The 21,494-nt window shown below is 39.7% G+C and overlaps 1 protein-coding gene across 3 annotated transcripts in view; it reads left to right on the top strand.

Annotated features, from left to right (window-relative positions):
- Window positions 1-21,494, top strand: part of LOC139725916 (nuclear receptor subfamily 0 group B member 2-like) — a 188,139-nt gene that overhangs the window by 51,562 nt on the left and 115,083 nt on the right. The window contains exon 3 of one of the 3 annotated variants that reach the window (XM_071636995.1): window positions 3,629-4,011. The exons of the other annotated variants lie outside the window; for them this stretch is intronic. Within the exon in view, the coding sequence (XP_071493096.1) occupies window positions 3,629-3,789 (161 nt within the window). The 3' untranslated portion in view covers window positions 3,790-4,011. Of the gene's footprint in view, window positions 1-3,628; window positions 4,012-21,494 lie in introns of those variants that run through there. 3 annotated transcript variants of the gene reach the window in all.

Here is a 21,494-nt window from a genome sequence, read left to right as displayed (position 1 = left end):
TTGTATCAAATTCATCAGTATTTTTTATATTTTTCATGAACCCCCTCCCCACAAAAAGAAAATAAGCAAAAACGAAACAATAAAAAGAATACAAAATCTTACGATAATGGGGTAAACGGAGAACAGAATAAGTCACACCAGATTTAAACAACAGTACTGATTTTCATTGAGTCCAAGTGATATGAGAATTATTGAAATAAATAATGGATACTTGAAAAGTAGGTATATAAAGAGCAATTGAGATCTTTATGATAAGCTACGAGGTCGCTGTTTTGGCCGAGTTTTATCATATCAGTCAGGTTCTACACACCTGTTACCTGGCACTGTATATAAACTGATTTCAGCAAGACTGGTTAATAATTGATATACTCATGCATTGCCGATGAGGCTGACATATGTTTGTTTGTTTTTTTAAAGTAACATGTTTTTAGTTCAATTGTGATGGTGCATCAGCAATCCCTTTATTCTGTGAACTGCTGCAAATATGCCACACATGACAGGTTTTTTTAACTCATTGAAGACGGATTGATTTTGCTACAACACGCATTTCCCATAGACACCTGCAAGAGTATACTCGGGACTCGTCCTCAACGGGTTAATGCTTTTGTTTAAGCCAAATTGTTGGTAAAAAGACTACATGGATATCAATATTCTCAAGGAAGGCGGAAGGTATATGTGAAGGGGAATGGTATGATATGATATATTTGTTCTCTTTTTAAAGAGTGACACAATAGTCTTGTATGGCATAAGAATTCCACATTTAGTCAATCTGTCCTCCCATCATGATAGTTCAGAGAAAGAGTGTGTCGGTCTCGTGCCATGGGGGAGAATATTTACGTGCATGAATGCAGAGTAATTTGATTCTGTTTGCTACATTGTATTTGCCTCGGCCAGTTTGTACTACCTGATCTTTAACCCATTGAGGATGGTTTGATTTTGCTACAACATGCATTTCCCATAGATGCTTGCCCGAGTATACTTGGGACTCGTCCTCAACGGGTTAAGATGCGTAGGCCTTTATATACGTACATGTAGCATAGAACAGTGGGGCATGACTTTCACGCAACTCCATCTACCCTACGATAGAACACGCAAGCAAGTGATACAAAATTGCATTACAATGGTTATGATGAGTGGAAATGTTTAACATTCTCATGTATAAAGCAAATACACAAATAATAAGACATGCTACTCTATTAGATATTATGATGGGCTTTATTTTGCCCACTGACTCTTCAGGTAAATTGATGAGTGGGCAGGAATGGACTCTAGTTTTTCACGAGGCAGCACACTATTGGCATGAATCGCACTGCATGCATTATACCTCTCGTGCACTCTTTTAACAAGCAGGTAATGTAGTGATTAATGCAACAACACCAGGAGCTGCAGCCAGGCAAGCTACAGGGTCTGCTGAGCAGGGTGCTTGTGTTTAACGTCAAAGAGTACAGGCTAAAGGCATTGACCCACCTGGTATAGTTCACTGCACTTCAATCATGAGCCATTTTCTACTCCCTCTCTCCAAGAACGTCTCTCCCTCTCCTCCATTCTCTCTTCTGCCCTCTGTATCTACTTGTCTGTCCATCTGTCTTTCTTTCTCTCTTTTTCCATCCCTTTCCTTCTGTCATTCTCTCATATATTTTTTTTTTATCTTTGCCTGGTTTTGCGTTGTTCTCATCATGCATGGATTTATGATACTGTTGAAAAGCAGTTTAAGATCTGCTGTAGAACAAGAAATTTTCATATGCATGAATTTCGTGAGAAGCCAAGATTCTCAAATATAAAATGCATGAGGTAGTTCTATGTACACAATACAATGAATGGCATTTGCATTTATGCCACAAATTATACTGGTTTTAAAGTATTTTCTATTGCCCACATATATTAAAGATTAGTGTCTGTCCATAGTATATTCTGATTCTCAAGTCTATGTGTAAATTGTACTCAAATCAGTATTGTGTTTGGTTACTTTCACTGGTTATATATATTCAGTATTGTTAAGATAACATTTTCCGTTATATTTTGTTAACATCGAAAAATAGTGTTTGTATTGTCCCTTGCCCCCCCCCCCCCCCCCCCCCCAGAAAAGAACATATTCGCATGTCTCCCAGTTGAGGTACTTGGTAGGTTGAAATGTACTTTAGCAATATAATTAGATTTTTGAATGACTCTCAGATTTCTGAGCTGGGGATAGACACTGAATCCTCACTTTGGCAGTGGTTACCTTCAGTCTTCTCCCTTAAACATGGCGTATGAAATGAAGTGAGCATGTGTCTACGACGTTGCCGTGTTCAGCTCACGAGCAAGCCTATTCCTGGCAGGACAAAAACAAAATGGCTCTCTCTCTCTCCAAGCAAACCACAGACATTCATGGACATTGAAAGAAAGCTATTTGGGGCAAAGACAAGAAGACAAAAAAAAAAAAAGATGTGAACTCTAAAACTGCGAACACTGACTCGGTATATAGAAATAGCATCAACTCGTGTACTTTTATGGGGCTGGTATTATGCAGGGCAATGTCAATTTCCACTTGCCGATATAAACGTGATGCGCCCACCTCCCAGAATGTCAAGGACAAGAACTCTTGATAAATTCGCCCCGTTCCCCATTTGCTGCCGCCCCCTGCGTGTGTGGTATAAACATTTTCTCTGTTGGGGGGAAGTGGTATGTATTCCTCGAAGACTATATTACCCGGTGTCACATGCATTAAGGGCCAATGATACGTGATGTATGCAGAAATTGAAATGACGTTGGCCGGGGCCGCAACATATCCCTACAATTTGCCGCTCACTGCCAGCGCAGTGACGATGTTAATGCCTCGAGCCTGAGAATGATATGACGAGAATTGACAAGTGTAATCCCCGCTCCACCTTTTCCTTCTCGAAGAACAATTGCTGATGTGAAAAGAAGAGATTGTAGCACTGGTATTCTTGAAGGAAAGGCCTCCCTCAATACAGCTTGAGAGGCCTTCGTGCAAATTGGATATTGGCTAGTAAGCTGATGCTATTTTAAGGTATACAAATTCAGAACAAATTTCAATCTTTTTAAGAACGATTAAGGGATGACATGTAATTTCTGCTAGCAGCTTGAACCCTCCAACAAGAGTTTTTTTTTTTTTTTCATGTAAAATGTCACATTAAATGATGGTGCAAGATCTCAATGGAACGAATGTGTATTGTGCAGCTGCATTTTGTATTGTGTAGATCAATGGGAACATGCCTTAAGCTGTTGTCATTTTATTTTCCAGAGTGTTTTTATCAAGTCTTGACTTCCTTTTCTGATTGGCTAACCCCACAAGTTCAACGACTCCTTCCAAATTCTTCCCCGTGAATCTCCCCGTGTCCCTGGTGACATTCTGATTCCTTAAAGCCTCTGCCCCCTTCTGGTTGCATGCTGGGGCCATGGGGAGGGTTGAAACTGCCGAAAAAAAAAAAAATCCTTGGCAAATCCCTCAACGGCTGTGTAAGGGGAGATTTTCGGGATGCGGGTTCTTCTGAGCCACTGCTAAAATTTGCTCAGACTTGTTCGAAAGTTTGTTTGTCACTTCCACAAGCCCTTACCCCCATCCCCATCTCCCACACACTTTCATTTTTTTTTTCCATCTCTCTCATTCTTTCTTTCTATCATGCAGAAGATGGGGGGAAAAAATCCCCCGCAAGGCCGTGGTTCTGGATGCAAAGATGTGTCACGATCCTGCGGTGTCACATCAAATTTTGCCAAATATTTTGGACAAAGCTGTGGGCAGAAAGATACTTAAGTTATACTGCAAACCCTGTGAATGCCTTTGAATAGGAAAAAAAGAAATCCATTATGAAAACTTCTTGTGTCAACCACTTAGCTGATCCACAGTTGATGGTAAGGAACTACTTAGGCAGATAAAGGGTTGAATATGTACTCTAGCCTTCTTTTCTTTCCTACATCAACTTCTGACTTTTGAAATTGAAGAACGAACCTTTGAGCATATTAATGTTCTTTCTCTTTGTTTATTCTTCCTGCCTATGAATATAGGGTCAATATATTTCCAACCAATATCATAACTTTTCTCAGACTTTTGTCAGATATAACTTTCTTATTTGTCTTGTTTTGTTACTTACTGAAATAACATCTTATGAGATGGTTTGAATGACATAATCCTTTCTTTCTGTAGAGCAGTCGATAGAAGATGTTTGGCAACATTCAAGTTTGTTACCGTAGTATTACAGACATTTTACTTGTAATGTTGGCCGAGCAGTATTTAGATTGGTGAATCATACAAAAGCGAGCGTGTTGAAGCAACATGGGGTGTAAGGATGGCATTCATATGGGTGTAGTGAAACTTTGTTGCCAAACACATAATATGTTGAAAAAAAGTAAACAGTGCAACATTGCGACCAGCCAAAAATGTCTTGACACGGAGCAATGCAGAGCCCCTCTCAATAATACCTCGCTGAAAGTGAAATCAAGAATTAACTACAATTATCCTCTTCACATGCTTCAGTCCAGGTGTACACGTCATCGGCCCTCAGTTAGGTTAATTTTTCAGCCCTGGTGCGCCCAGTCCAGCGTATTATCTGCAAATGCGATGTCATGCAACCCAGCTCGGACCCGTTTGTGCCGTAATTGGTGTTGTCACCTCCATTCCGCCGTTAATCCCCGTAGCCAAATTCAATTATTCACTCATTCCCGACTGACTTATACACCCCCTTGAACTCCCGGTGTTTGCAAACCATTTACCTTTTTCGACCAGAATAGTAAATCCTGGCTGATACCAAGCGGTGATGCATCCAAACTGGCTACTTTCGAGGTATGACGCTCTGATCGGCAGATATTTCTGATATCGTTCATATGACTGTCTCGTAGCCAGACAGTGAGGGAGTAGAGACAAAAGCATGCCAAAGTTAGCAGGGGATAGTGAAAGCAATAAAGAGCCTTTTTTCTTCTTTTATATTTTTTGCTTTGCCTTTCACCCATCTGCTTATGCTTGTAGGAGTACGGCAGGATGTGCAATAATTGTGTTTGCTTATCTCTGAAGTGCCATATCACACACATATGTGCAACATGGAAGAAGTTCCTGTCACCCTGAACTTGCCCATTTCGGGTCCTTAGACCCAGGTAATGGGATTAGTGAAGTGATATAAACAGTTCCTTCGAAGGAAATGTGTGAAGGTTGCAGTGTACACCTACTGTGTGTTCTCTTCCCCTTTCTGTTTCATAGCCATGTGCACATCTTTAGGTGTGAAGAGGAAGTTATCATGAAATTGCTTACAAAGGGGGGGGGGGGGTGTTATCATATATATATATAATTCCAGAGAGTATGTTAGAATATGATGAGAAATGCTTACAAGTGAAAAGAGAAATCCCAAGGCACCCATGCATGCTGGCTTATTTTTAATTTTGTATGCAGAGTGCATTCTTTCAATAAGGAAAAAATTCATCGTGGAGGAAAAATTGCATGAGCAATCAATTTCTTCAGATTTTGAGTGGTTGATTTCAAATTTAATTCTAATCAGTCAAGGCCACGCAGTGCTCTACTGAAGTTTCAAAACAACAGAGTATAGTGGCAAGTAGGCCTATTATATGTCATTGCAAGTCCAAGTGTAAATGTATGTCTTATGCATCCAAGCAAAGAGAAAATGTAAAGTTGATGTAACTGTATGGAAAATGGGAGGAGACCAATAACTGATGCCTTTAAAAGAAATGATAGGCTGTGAGACCATTTGTGACCATGCATCACAAAACGAACAAAAAGTCGCACACACTGATTTTGTTTGAGGACTGAAAATAGGTGAAATGGTCAACCGAGCCGATCTTGACTTTTTCATATTTTCTGAAATTGCAAATCTTCTTCTACACTATGCTAAAATTTGGGACAATAAAACTGGCAGGAAAGTGTGTTTTTCAGCAGTTTATCTCGAACATTTTTTGGCAGAATAGTGTGATTAAGTGTGTCTTGAGAGTACCCTTTTCATTTCTTAAAAACCGTGTTCACTCTCTTCGCTTTCAACTCTAATAACTTTTGAAAGGATGATGCTACTGCTTTGAAAGTTGGCATTGGTTAAGGACAGAATGTGTTGATAAGGCATACTCATTTTCAGTGTAATTTGATAATCCCTTCGTTATTGTTACTGCAGTGGTTTACATCCTGTTTTTTGTCCCATTCATCACACAGCCAGCATGGCTTGGTAAAGATTAAGCGCTTGAATGGACACTGTACTTCAGACCCTCTTTTCTCAGTTCACACTTTTCCTGAGTGTGTGCCTTCTTTCCAATATTTACATAGGTTAGGAGAGTCCATTTGCTTGGAGTTATACATCATTTTAAAGCTTAAAGTCTGTTCTTTCAGAATATGCTCTGAACTAAAATGTCATGTCTGGCGACTTTGTTTGTTTTGTGATGCAGGGTCACATTTGAGAGTTAAATTTTACAAGTGCAATACATACAGTACAGTGTATCCATTAGACAATAGTACTTGAACAGGAAATGGATCAATACAAAACTTGAGTTAAGTTGGACCAATGATATGACACATTTTGTTTTGTTTATTTTACAACCACTTTTTCAAATGTGACTTACTCATTCAACGTGGCTTCCAATCGGTAAAATGGCTGCTAAATCATGTTACTTCTGTATTGCATAAGACGGTAGCTTAAACAGGAAAGTACCCCTCGGCTTTAAATTACCATTGACAGGCACAGTAATTTTGTGAGTTTCTGCAAGTTCTGTGGCAGAATAAACATTATGATGCACACTCTCCTCAACCCTTTTTGTGTCAATGATGCAAATGTGCAAAAAATTCACATTTATACCTATCAAGAGGAAATTAGTGTGGTATGCAGTGGGTTAATGCCATGGGTGAATTCCTGTTGTGTAGTATGTGTATTATTAGGGGCGTGGTCTATAGATCATCTTGATAAGATATGAATGTAGGATAAATGTTCTTGTTGGGCGTGCCTTCATCACACTGAAGTTTAAACTAGCGGGCTATTTTGCGGTTTAGAAAAATAGCCGATGTTACAAACGCGCATCTTCATGAGCTCAAAACCAGCCCGTTTTGGAAATTAGTCTGAAGATGACGCATGCGTACTTTGCATCGTTACTCGGCACTCTCGCTCAGGCACAGAACTCTATAGAGAGTTCTATGCAGTCCGAATGCAGTGTTCGTGGTGTGTGGGCTGGATCAAAAGCATGGGATCAAGAAAATTTTGGGCTGATAAAGATGCAAACCAAACATCATGCTAATTCACAAATTAGTGCGCTATTTTACAAACTAGGCCAAGATTTGGGATAAAAATTTTCCTTATCAAATAGCGTGCCATTTTGCACAAATAGCGGGTTATTTTGACATCAAGTTAAGTTCCTAAACCACAAAAATAGGGCGTTATTTTGAAACTTCGGCCTGATGAAGACAGGCCTATTGCTCTCTTGAGGGAAGTTTAGATCCACCCCTGTACTGCTGCTGTCCTGGGCCCCATTTCACAAAAGATGGTAGGATGACAACTCTTGCTGAAATGGCAACTTCCAATAGCAACAGCCAATCAGGAAGCTGGATTCTTTTCGTTACTATGACAATTGCCATTCTTCCAGCAAGAGTTGCTATCATATCAAGTTTTTATGAAACGGGGCCCAGGTTTTCGTCAGGTTATCCTGTATAGCAGCAACACAGAATCGTCAATGCACTGGCAACCGCTGCTATGCATTAATAGTGCTATGACTGAATCACTCTACCACTGGATTATTCATACCACTAGTGGAGTGGGGCATGTTAAGACACAGTGTCATTTTGCAAGGGCATATGTATTAAGAATTTGGTGGAAGTAAATGTGAGCTAGTCATTAAAAAAAAAAAACAGATAAGAGGAGAAGCTTGTTCGAGATGATCGTGCATGCCTCCCAATTTTTCTTATCGGCGGCACGAGTTTCTGCAGAATTCACATCCATTAATGACTTTCGAGGAATTGTGGGTACGCTCGTAGAATAGGTAATCAAGTGGATTGATGCAGTGGTGAGGGGCATCAACTTGGTATCCAGTATAGGTATGCTGTTGTAAGGGAGAGAGAGAGAGGTATATTGCCTCCTGGATATATATCTTGGTATATATCTTTCTATAAAATAGAAAGAAAAAAACCATACACACATGATAAGATATACTTACACATACTAATAACTAGATAGATAATATTGAAAGAGAAAATGGAAAGGAAAAAACAATGTCAGGAGAATGTGTTTAAATTTAACTTACAGAATATGAAAGATTTTAGTGAAGTGTTCCATATTAAACTCCTTCCTTCTTTACCAAATCAATATGAAATATTTAAAGTGTGTAATTGAGTTGCAGTACTGAATAATATATTGTTGGAGCTTTTAGTGTTGTGTACCATGAGCAAGTTTAAGGTTCATAGTTACATATCATCCAGGCACCTTAGTGTCAATTTGTGATTGATTGATAAGCGATCATTTGGGTTATGACTTGATTTTTCACGGCCCTGCCAGACTTCTTATTTGTGATGAAACAAAATAGACAAAGAAACTTTCAAAAGTGCAGAAATACAGTCAAATTGAAGCATGGAAACTTGAAATCTCTCTTTTTTTAAACACTTCTATGCCAAGCCCATTCTTTCATTGTAAAGAGGGAGGATAATGTGGTGGATCCAAGGTGTGGTCTATAAACAGCCCTCATGCCGAATGCTACGATGGTGTTCCAATCTCCACATAGTCAACCTGGCACATTTTATGAGAGAAGTTGCTTACCGACATGTCTTGTCCCAGTTGGGACTGATAAACAACCTTTGACTGGTTTTGGACTCGGTGCTCGGCAAATAACATGGCCGACGGACATGAATGGCGTATGAATGGTCGCGTTTGTCGGCACCTCGCCTCCTTTGAATTAATTACTATTTGCCCGGTGTCATCTGCACCTGTAGCTGGCTTGGTAGTCTTTTCCCCCAGACCGTCTTTTGCTACTGGCCTTTGCCTCCTTCCCACCCTGGAGCAAGGACTGCCCTGACTTCTGAATGCAAAAGGAGGTCGAGTGGATTGGCGGACGTGCAGTGCCTGAGACCACCATCCGTGAACCTTGGAACTTGACTCCGTTGTGTAAGCAATAGTTACCCAGTCATTTGAGCAATTGCTCTGCGGTTAATGACTCGCCTTTCTTGTCTATTTTTCACCTTCCCTGGTTTCTTCCTGTGAAATTGTGACATTAAGTGGTCCAGCAGGAATATTGCATTTCTTTGGATGCCTGGTATCCTGTTGGCAAGGTTGTGGCATTCTCCCATATGTCTGATGTGAATGCAGGTTAATGGCCCAGCCAGTGTTAATTGTCTAATGGTTACAGTGATGTTATTAGGGATGATCCATTAGCATGGTTCTTTTGTGTTGTTTCCCATTTAAAGGACAAATATTATAAATTACAATTGATGCAGTGAGTGACCTTGTACATCACATTAGCATCACAAATAGTAACAACCTTGATCGAGTTTTCTTTTTTGTTATATATATAGAAACACATATTGCCATTAGTTTAAAATTGTCTCTGTGCTATTCAACTGTTTACGTCATCTTTTAGCTTGCTATAAAATTGCTCATTAAACAGAATGAGTAGATGTTTGCATCTTTCATCGAGTGTAACTCAGAGATACCAACCAGTACGATATAGAGTATTTAGTATAATGAACAGAGTGAAATATGATGATGCGATATCACTGTACATCTTCCGAATAAGAAAGAAAATGACGTCAATATGATATTCATCGTAGAGAAAGCTGTACTACTAAATTCCTGCAACCCCTTAAAAAATGTTGAACAGCAAGCCTATTATGGATGGGAAATGTGTAGATGCTCTACAATTTTCTCTTCAGTGTTGATGAAGTAGTAACATTTTACTTGCCCTTTCTTGCCAGGGAAGCATCTTTTTTTCTGGCATTTTACTGGCCCTGATTTTTTAGGATATTCCATCTGTTTTTTGGGGTTTTTTTTTATGGCATCTCTGGTAACTTGACAACAAATCAACAATGAGCAGACATCAGATCGTCAAAACAACTTCTGTTTTCTACACTCATTGGCTATTAGAGGGAACTTCCTGGCCAAAGTTATAGGGGGTGTTGCAAGAAAGTTGCGATTAATTGCAACTCGACTTTCTTGCAACACCCCCATAGTCTCATAGTACTCCGCACAAGATGCTGTGAACTTGTACCTCTTTCAAGGTCATTATTGTCAGAAAAGTGTATTATTTTGCAATGTTTGACTCACTTGATAGAAAGCAACGATCCAAAAATTTGCCCCAGTTTTCGATCTGCAGAACCAAATCTTACAGTAAGGGAAAATTTCTATTCAAAACCTTGATCCTTACGGGTGCATTTACTCATTGACAACGAGTTTGTAGAATCTCTGTTCCTCCAAGTCTGTGGTGTTTTTTTCCTACTTCTAGTCACACCATTTTCATAGCTATTGCATGTTGTAAAGATGTGCTAAAAAACGAGCCAAAAATATGACAAACAGAACCCCACTCAAAACAAACACATATAGAGAGTGGTCAATTCAATATTATCATTGCTACCAAATAGACTGTTATCTTTAAAGAAAAGAGAGATGTTATCACAAGGCACTGGCAGGTAAACAAAAACAGCATACACACAGAAAAACAAGGAAGTCCATGACAAAATTGCATCTTAATATCCTCATGGCTTTAGCTGGCAAGCTTCTTATCACTCAAATTGAGTGATGCCCGCTTGCTTGTCGTCACCTCGTTGTGTGGTGGGGGGGGGGGGGGGAGAAGAACTCCAAAGCTGTGAAGGAGATGTTCCTCTATTGGGATGGGGGGGGGGGGAGGGAAGAGGGGAAATTCTCTAGATGCGAGGAGCGACATTAGGTGTTTGTTATGCCGAGGAGGGAAACGGTGTGCGCTGATGAGCAAAGAATATGTTACATCCAAGGTCACCGAGAATATTATGATCACATTGGCTGCCCCGCTCTCTCCGCTCGGTTCCTCGGCGGAAAATTTATTGATTCGGCAGCTTGTGCTCACGCGCGCGCTCTCCCGGCTCTTGCCTGCTGAACTGCCAGCCAGCCAGCCTGCCTACCTTCTACTGCCATGGCTACTTGAAAAAGAGACTGAAAGAGAGAGAGAGAGAATGATAAGCAGAGAGGTAGAGAATGGTTGAATCTCGGCAGTCAGGCTGTAGTAATAACCACACCAGACGGGGAACAAGTGTCTGTTTCCAGTTTTTTTATGCACACATCTGCTGGCCAACTTATGTACACTGCCAGTCATGGTTAATGCCCAATGTCATATGTTTTCTCTTTGTTTTCTTTCTGGCTGCCCCTCTTTATCTCTCCCCCTCAATCCCCCTCTCTCCCTCTTTCTTTCTCTATCTCTCTCTCTCTCTCTCTCTCTCTGTGTCTCTCTTGCTCTCATGTTATTGTCTCCAGCATGTGCATAGGTTGAAGTTTTCATGAAGTTGCTTGAATTATGAAAATCAAATTACTGCCGGGCAAATCCATCTTCATGTTGCTACTGAAAAACATATAGGGTGCACCACACATGGCGTGTAATTACACCTGTTGAGGTGGTAGTAATTGGAATACAGAGTATTCCATTTCCACAGTAATCCAATCAAATCAACCCATTATTTTCGATCCATGAGAGGCTAGGTTGGATTGCAAAGTTCTACCAAATGTAGGTCTATATGTCTAGCTGTAGTGAATATAAACAAAAGTTTGTTTGTTTGTTTGTTTCTGGAAAATGTGTATGGATGGAATCTTCTAAAAATATGGGCATTATTATTTTTTTTCACTTATTAATAATAGACCAAAAAGTCCTCCCCCCCCCCCAATGATTCTATGGCCCCTGGACATAACATGTTAACATCTACATTAGAAGTGGGAAGATTATACTATGGGGTATTTAGCAAGCACCCTACAAACTCAACTATAGTTGATTACACAATACCTCCATTCTTTTGCAGTAAAGAGAGGTAGTTTACTTTAAATATGACCTATGTCATACTGGTGCCAATAATGAGAATGTTTGGTGATTACGATGGAATTTACCAAGTACAAGTTCAAACATGGAAATATATTTATTTCGCTGCATTCTCTGTGTCATACTTTTTTTTCTTGCCGTTGCAGAGATCTATAGCTTAAAACTCTTTTCCACATGTGCTACATTTTTGTCTGAAAAGTCCCTTGAGCATTTTCCTTGTTTCATCGTAAGTTTAGCTGTTCGAAGAGTAATAGCAAGGTCATTTCCCCTTCATGAAGAACACCAGTATTTCCTTCTCTATCAGGTAACAGCGTTCAACTCAAAGATGAGGAAGTAACCTATGTCTAAAAATTTGTGGAAGGAGAACAACAGCTGGAAAAAAAATGTAGTACGTGGTTCAAGGTTATGTCCTAGTGTAACCTCAACTGTGCTTTGTTAGCCAGTTGTAGTTTTCTTTTTTCTCTCTTTCTGAGGAGTGCAGACAGTCCTGAAACAAGACTTCGTTGAATTAGAGGGCTTTCATTATCCTTGTGGTGTTTTTGTTTGCACACAATGGCCTGTGTGTGTGGGACTAAGGTCCATATTGTCAGTATCCCCATTGATATATCTTAATCCCTAGAGGCTACATTTATGGAAACCTTGTGCATAGTGTGTTTTGTTGTTCCTTTTTTTATAGTGCAACTATGGAGGGGGGGGGGATTGCTGGGACAACAGTGGTTTTGTATGTATTTCTTTTTACATCTCAAACAGAAATTAACCTATTGATGCATAGAGAGACTGCTAATGCAGGCAACACATATCATGGTTATGTTCTATCTATGATACACTGACATAATACCTCACCACATACCAACTATCAAAATGCCTCTCAAAAAGAGGCTTGAGCCATACCAGTAACTTGACAAGAATTAATTGTTGTCTATTTAAAACATATGGACAAGGGGCCAGATACAAATTTAATAATCTTACTTTTTGCTAAACTTTGAAAACATATGCGTCTCTCTATCTGTACAATTGAATAACAGTGCTATCTGTATTAAGAACAGAATAAGTATTTGATTAAAGCTTGTGTGCAGATGGCATTTGGTTTCTGTATTCCATGAAAAAAAAAATGCACGATTGTTTAATTTCACATTCTTCTCTTTCTTATGTTGAGCCTCGTCTGCGAAGGATGTCAGAAGAGTTCGGCAGGGGGCTTGGGCAGACATGTTCCAACAAAAGCCCCCCCCCCCCCCTCCTTTCCCTTACTTGCCCTTTTCCCTCTCCCTAATATTCATCCTCTCCCAGAGGAAAAAGGGAGGAAGACACCTTGGTATCTGCATCTTTAGTGTTCCCATGGTGATTCCTCTTACCTCTGCCGCTACCTCTCTTACTCTCTCTCTCACTCTCCCTGTCTCTTGGGTGGAGTCACGAGGCCAGGTAGAGGGCTTGCCGCGGGCTGCGGGGACGGTGATAAGGACCGCTCCTCTTTGCGGGGACGTCACGCTCGTGTTCGTCACTCCCTCGGGGACCCGGCCCGCCCACCGAAGGATGGCGGTTCATCATCCTGATGTAATCGAGTTGGTTCATTCAGTCTGTCTCCAGGCTTGAAGCGATGACTCTCGTGGTTCATTTCATATCTGATTATGTGAGACCTGTCACATGAACACCTGATAAAGTCAATGAACTTCAATAATACCAATATTGGCATTTACAATATACTTTCAAAATATGTACTTGACTAGTTTGTTCTGCTTTATTCTTATGACATCTATCTCAAAAATAGTGAGAAATTTCTTACCCAGATGAAACAGTCCTGGGAATACCAGTTTTGAAGTTTAAATGCAGATTATGAATCACTACACAATAGGTCATTTATAAGAAACACCAGAGCAACACATTTGTCAAAGCACTGGAAGATTTTTGTTGTTGTTGTTGAAATTAGACAGAAGGAGGTTTGAATATTACATTTCCAAAATTGTACCAAGATATTTTTTCCAATTTATTTTGATTAGAAGAACCAGTCAGTACCATTAGTGGTGTGAAGGAAGCCAGAACAAATGTCTGGATTGCAGAAGTTATTCCCACAGATGATGTGTCCTGGGAAATGAGGTTCATGAAAAAACACATGGTACAGTGGGGAAAACATTGTAGCCATTTATCTGAAGATGTGTATTACAGTGGGTATCTCATTGGCCTGGAAACTAGGTGGCGACCTGGTGGCAACTCAAGTTGCCACTGGTTGTTGAGAAATCACTGCGATGTCTCTGTGGGTGTCGCGGGAGAATTGAATATATGTTTGATTTTTTTTCAGAGACTCTTTTCAGTCTCCAGCTGGTCTTGGAGATGTCTCCAAGATGCTTGGCTACGTCGCGGAGACTAATTTAGTCCGCAACATCTCTGAGATGTCTCCACAGCCTTACGGAGACCTGTGAAGACCTTTAATTACAGCAGTGATGTGGAGACATCATAGAAACGTTTCCACAACTGAGAAGATGACTCGGAGAACTCCCTGCAACTGCTACAGACATCGTAGCAACGCCCTGCGACTTCAAGGCGAATAAGTCATAATCTTGTGTGGAAAAGTCTCCATTGTTACCCTAGAGTTGCCTTCTTGGTGATTCGCTGCGACAGATTTGTCTCGGCAGTTGTGATTGCGTATCTTCCAGTGAGATAGGCCCTTAACCCATTGAGGATGGACTGATTTTGCTACAACACACATTTCCCATAGACACCTGCCCGAGTATACTCGGGACTCGTCCTCAACGGGTTAAAGATTGGTATAATATATAGGTGTAAAGTTTGCATAGATATCTTGCAAGAAATCAACCTTGTCTTTGGAAGTAGTTTTTGTTACTTTCAAGACGGACCTGTTCACTCCCTTAGACATACTTTCCTCCATGTACTTATCATGTCCATGGCAGTTTAAATGACTCATCATTCGAAGGATAAAGACCCTGCCTTTGAACAAGTCTGTGACTCAGGTCTATGCCTTGTGTATTACCCCAGAGGATGAGAAGGGGGGGGGGGGGGGTAGCGCTGAGAATAGGGTTTTGAGTGGACCTGGTTTTCTTCTGGTTGCAATGAACCTTACCCACATAAATTATATACTATCCTCTGCAAGGGAAAAACAACAGCAAGGGGTAGATATGTGCTTATTAGGGGGTTTCACACTGCGAAAGAACCTATTTTGCAAGCACTCTTCTTGGGACTTGTTTCTAAATGTTTAAAGCTATCTATGTTCAGTCTCCTCAATGCCAGCTAACTGCCAATGGCAGACTTTACACAAATACCATGTCCAGTCAATCAAGAACATAACTTCTGAAATACCCACATCCAAGAGTACAGTGTGCCTTCATGAAAGATGGCAAAACCAAAGATAATCCTGAATTCTTCACACCTCAATGACATTTTGGAAGTTGAACTATTATTAAGTTACAGACATGCACCCATAAGCAATAAAAGTCAATCAAAGAAAGCTTTCAAATCACAATTGGCCAACCTCGATGTCAGGAAGCATGAAATGATTCTTGCTTTCAGACCTATCTATAAATTACTTAATTGGCTTGAGACTTTGTTTGAAACACATTTTGGAAACAAGCTCTTCGAGAGTGTGAAACCTTCCGAGCGCTGATGCATGCTCCACTTCTCGTCACCTTGCTTTATCCCCGTTGCCATGGCAGCGCAGGGGAGCAGGGCAGATGTTGCCTAAAGCAGTAATTAGTTCCTGGAAAATATTCCTCCAAGAGCTCTTTGCTCTTCATCCTGCATGGGTTTGAAGGTGGACAAAGGTTATCCCAGGCCATGTACACAGGATGCAGCTCCTACCATTTTGTCACGGGTATGTAATCGCTGCAACAAGCTGTGTCACCTATTGAGACTTGTTCTCAACAAATCTCACTCTGTCTTTCTCTCTAATTACTGCGTATACCATATATTTTGCGTGGTTGTCATTTTCGCAAATTTCGCTTGTCGGGTGCCGTTCGTGAATTTAGCAATGTTGTTGTTATTTTAAAGATCGAAAGAAGAGAGAGAGAGAAATGGGGCCCTATACAAATAATTTGCCCCAGACAGCACTTATAACATAAAACAAACATTATAGAGTTAAAGAGATATAAACAAGAATATTAAATGCATACCAAGTCTCCTCGAGGGAGCTCATATCGTCTCCACGAGGGAGCTCATGTTGTCTCCACAAAGGAGCTCATAAAGTCTCCACGAGGGAGCTCATATTGTCTCCGTAAAGGAGCTCATTACGTCTCCACGAGGGAGCTCATATGATATTGATGAATACCTCATATTCTTCAGACAAACTCGAATAACTACACAATACACGCGCGCGTGTACCGCACACTAACTCATCCACGTGCACACACTCAACCACATACACACACCTCCAACCACGCACAGACACACCCATATCATGGTTCAACCCAAAATAATGTACAGTATTTAAATAGAGCACACACACAATGATATGTTTTTTACGAAATAGATAAAATTTCTATAACTGTATCATTGTTTCGAAAGAGAGAAGAAAAAATATATATATACAGTGTTTATATCAAGGAGCTCTAAGGCGTTGATACAGAAAAATATTTGCATATACAGAAAAATATTTGCAGTGTTTATATCAAGGAGCTCTAAGGCGTTGATACAGAAAAATATTTGCAGCAAACAACGGAGAAATATGATACAGATATAATCCTGGAATCAAAGACGTATGAGTATACCTGCGGGCTTCAAGCCCCAAAAAATAAAAAGTACAATTTAATGCCAGAAAGTGGGAGTCATAACAATCTTCAAAATAAATTCAAACCACAGATTTAAAGTATTAATTAGGTGCAGGCGACTCATACGAAAGGGGGTTAACAAGCATTTTAAGTTGTTCTGACCACAAAAATAATGAAAAATGTATCATTTATAAAATTACACTATAGGTATATGAACGAAAAGATCCCCTGTTCTTGCTAGGGAAACGCCCGCAAGGAACGTAAGACAATATACATGTATATATTTTATATAATAGAGACCCACTGAGGGAGATGCCGGGATCTGCAGCAGCGAGTGACTCCCCAAACCCGCTTGTTGCAGATTCCGGCACCTAGAGGCGAGGTGGACGGATGGAGGCCTTGACGTGACGGCTGACCAAGGTCGGCTTGTTGTCGGAAGGGACCGGAGAGCGATGTCCGCTGCGAATGTCGTGAAGGTCTATTACGTCTATACCTATTGCTATTATTAGCAATGGGTGAAAACATTAACTGTGATCCCAACACAAATGCGACATATACGTATACATTTCTCCATTTTTTATTTTACTCTCTGATCGCGAAGTTAAAGGGATGGTACAGTATTGGTGGAGATGAGAATTGGGCTTTTAACATTTTGCAAGATATCAAGAAACCACTTATGAAATAGTAGAGAGCATGCCATTTTAAGAGGTATTCAAAGTTTATTTGATGAAAATCGGGTTTGGAATGACTGAAACATCTAAAAACAAAGTAAAACAGAGCGATTGTATTAAAAGGTGGATATCAAAACCAATTTTCATCACATAAACATTGAATTCCTCATGGAATTACATCCTCTTTCATATTTCATAAGAGGTTCCTCATTATCTCACCAAAAATGTTAGAAACCTGAAATTAGGTCTCAACCAAAACTATACGATCTCTTTAACCACTTGCGAAATCATTGGAAAGTCCCGATTCGCAAAAAAAAAAAAAGAAAAAAAATCAAAGTCGCTAAGTATATGGCTATACACTGTACAGGAATCTTTATCTCTATTTCTCTCTTCCTCTGTCTCATGCTGTTTCAATACATGTGTTTATGGTATGGAAGAACAGTTGTGTTCAAGACAAACCACAAAGACAAAAAAAAGAGAGACAAAATTCACCTTGAGTATTCTACCTACAAGTTATACTTGCAGGCCCACAGTAGTTTCCACGTAATGAGGTAGCAGTTCTAATAGTATGGTATTCCTATTATAAACTTGGTTGGATTGCAGTGAATGCTTCCTATGAATGTAGTAGAACTTTTTAACTCTGCATCGTTCACTGGTTAATTATGTGAAATCTGCTCTCACCGACCCACTCATGATTAAGTTGAGAGCGCTGTACTTACAGCCATCTTGCATGATTATGCTTTTAACCCATCAAAGACTGGCCCCGAGTATACTCCGGCAGGTGTCTATGGGAAATGCGAGTCCTCAACAGGTTAAACATGTTGATGTGCGTATATGTGTGTGTGTACTTAATATGGAGTTTTTCAAACAAAATATTTGTTCCCTTTGAAAAATAATAGATTTGATTCACACAGTACAAGACACTACAGTCAAAAAATGGAAAATGATGAATAAGACAGTTAGACGGATTGTCTGAGTGAAAAGCAAAAGATTTGTAAAGATAACAATAAATACGACTACTTGAAAGAAATTGTTCAAGGTGCTATGTTTGGAATCACAGATGCACATCCTGAATCATGACTTGCAGAACAGAGTAGAAGAAACAGCAAAGAAGGGAGCCGGAGCTGGAGGGAAGAGGTAGAGGTATGGTAGCTGTCAAGGGACTCAGAGAAAACAAAGTGTTCTCAGGCTTCATTGACTCAGGCAAAAACTTCCTGTGTGTTTCTCCCCCGCAACCGCAAAATTCCTGGAAAAAGGTCCGTTGCCCCAATGAAGTTTGGTAATATGAACCCCAGGCATCACTACTCACCTACCATGGGGGGGGGGGGGGGGGGGGGGGGAGGAGAACCCCTTAACCCGTTGAGGACGAGTCCCGAGGTGTCTATGGGAAATCTATGTTGTAGCAAAATCAAACCGTCCTCAACGGGTTAAGAAAAACAGAAAAAGTGAAGACAGACATTGGTATGATACACAGAATCTTATGTTCAAATTTTGTCGTTACACAATTTCACTGGTATGTACTTTACATCAGGCTTTCAACAACAGCCATAACAAATTTGTCCTTTCTCAGCTTCCATATTATTTGCAAAGATTGGTCCGGTCCCAAATATTACTAGCTTTACCGTGTAACAGATTAGATTTGCCCTTGTTGATATAAATGTGATGTGTGTATCAAAAACTTGAAGTGTTTATTCTGAACTCAAATCAAGGAAAGAATGCAGAATCCTCTAGTACCCAGCACCACATGGAACCATGCGTTCATATGACATTAATTAAACTCAGTTATTGTTTGATTTCCATCACGGGCAAAGCACATGATCTGCTACGTACGTGATTAAAGACGGCTCTTGAACTTCCAGTCGTATTTGTCTGACCCACAAAGCCACCCGTGTATAGATTGGATAAACCATTAATATCACCTCATAATTCCTTGCCCCAGCTGTAAGTATTCTCACATTCCACTTTGCAAGGGATTCTGGGATCTGATGAATCCACAGAAGCCTCTGAAAAAACAATTTCCGTCAGCAGCCCCGCTGCAACAGACCAATTGGGTTATGCTTCCCTTTTGTTTTTTCTGTGGATTGCAATGTCCATTAAGGGGGAAGTTTCTTCAAGCATATGTATGTGTGTGCATGTAATATAAAATTAGTCAAATGCTCAGGGAAAATGTGAGGAAAATCTGGCAATCCTTCAAAAGTTGTAGATTAGTCAAGTTTTTGGTTAATGTGTATTATTCTCTCTAAATGGGTATTCTACTGAATAAAAAAAAGAATTGTCTTCCATACTGTCTTGCAATACATTTCAGCAACAGGTTAATAAGATTTTTTTCTTTAAAATATGTGGATTTTTGAATTTCTTTCAAAATGTCTTTGATCTTCTTTTATTGGACATTGTTGTGTCCTGATACCCCAACATCCTTACCAGTCAGCATCCATGCCTCAGCAAACAATTCTACTTCTGACATCTCCTCTTATCATAATAGTGATGATGATGATAATGATAAAAATGATGATGATGATAATACTACTACTACTACTACTACTACTACTACTACTACTACTAATAATAATAATAATAACAACAACAATAATAATAATAATAATAATCATAATCATCATAATAATAATAATGATAATAATAATAATAATAATAATAATAATAATAATAATAATAATAATAATAATGATAATGATAATAATAATAATAATAATAATAATAATAATAATAATTATAATAATAATAATAATTTATTCAGTTTTCTTTTAGCAGGGTAGCCCTTTCAGCTCAATAATAATAATGATGATACTCATAATGATAGTGATAATGATAATAATGATGTCTTATTTATCCAGGGTAACCATTTCAGTGTTGCCACTGTTCTTCCAGAGGGCCTTGCCATTATTAATACGCTATCTAATAGTGTTAGTGTCCCCACACTCTTCCAACTGCCTGGCCAGGTACATGTACATCCCTCCCCTCCATCATCCTCACCACCCTCAACAATTTCGTTTCCGACATCCACATCCCCATCATCCCCAACTCCATCATCTCTGCATGCCTCCAACATCCCTACCCCAACATCCTTTTCCCCCAAAATGTCCCTCCTCCCCATCCTCCATCTGCTCTGGGTGAGCTGTTAGCTACACTTCTGCGTGCCTTGACCCGACGGATCGCTTACGCGGAAACTTGGGATCATTCGCCGACTTGTGTTCCAACCATTCGGGCCCGTACAGGAAACCTTTAATCATCTCTTGTTCTTTTCTCATTTTCCTCTATCTTTAAGGAATAATGTAAGTCTTACACTCGGCAGATCCTTTGGTTTTCCATTTAAGAATCCATTTATGCCAAATGCAGTATGTATTGATTTCAGTAAAGCCTGTTCTTCTGATATGTATAGATTAATCAAAGAGTGTACAGATTTAGACAATTCCTCACTAATTTACACAAGTGTCACATCCCCCTGCATGGAATGTGCAATAAAAAAATGGTCTGAAATTGGTTGGTCCATGGTCCATCAAATTCTTCAGAATTACTATGAAATGAATTGAGGAGACTTGCATGTGTATGATCAAGAAGGCTATGCTGTGTTGACCAATATAATCTTGGTCAGATGTGAATGTACAATGTAATATTCTCCACCATACAGAAGGATTTGAGTTACCTTGTCTGCCTATGTATCCCCAAACCAACAAAAAGTCGCCAGAGAAAATTAGGAATTGAAGTCAGACTCCAAAACAAAAGAGATTCTTTGTCTTAAAATTACTTATTAAACTCATCAGAATTTGATGCTCCTAATCCACAACATTAGTAATAGAAAATTGAACATGTAGGAAACTACTTCTTCTGAGATTATAGGCTGTGAAGTTATGGGTGTATCCAAGTGTACAGAGTTGCCGTTTGGAGTATTGTATACGGAGGGCATTTCAAACTCGATGGCAACCACTGTGAAGGGATTACAAAATTAACCTAAAAAGTGGTACACTGTACATTCATAAATAGCAATCTATTGATGATTGTGTCAAAGTAGCTTTGAAGTTACTGCTGACTTTTTAACATATACTGCTTCAATTTGAAGCTCTTGTTTGCATGCATAATGGATGGATAATGGAGAACACCAACTTAAAAAAGAAAATGTTGGCTCTACAGAAACTGATGA

The sequence above is a fragment of the Diadema antillarum genome, unplaced genomic scaffold, assembly GCF_040938485.1.
Source record: "Diadema antillarum isolate AM-2024a unplaced genomic scaffold, OU_Dant_1.0 seq00000068_RagTag, whole genome shotgun sequence".
Taxonomy (NCBI): domain Eukaryota; kingdom Metazoa; phylum Echinodermata; class Echinoidea; order Diadematoida; family Diadematidae; genus Diadema; species Diadema antillarum.
This window is presented reverse-complemented; position numbering and strand designations above follow the sequence as displayed.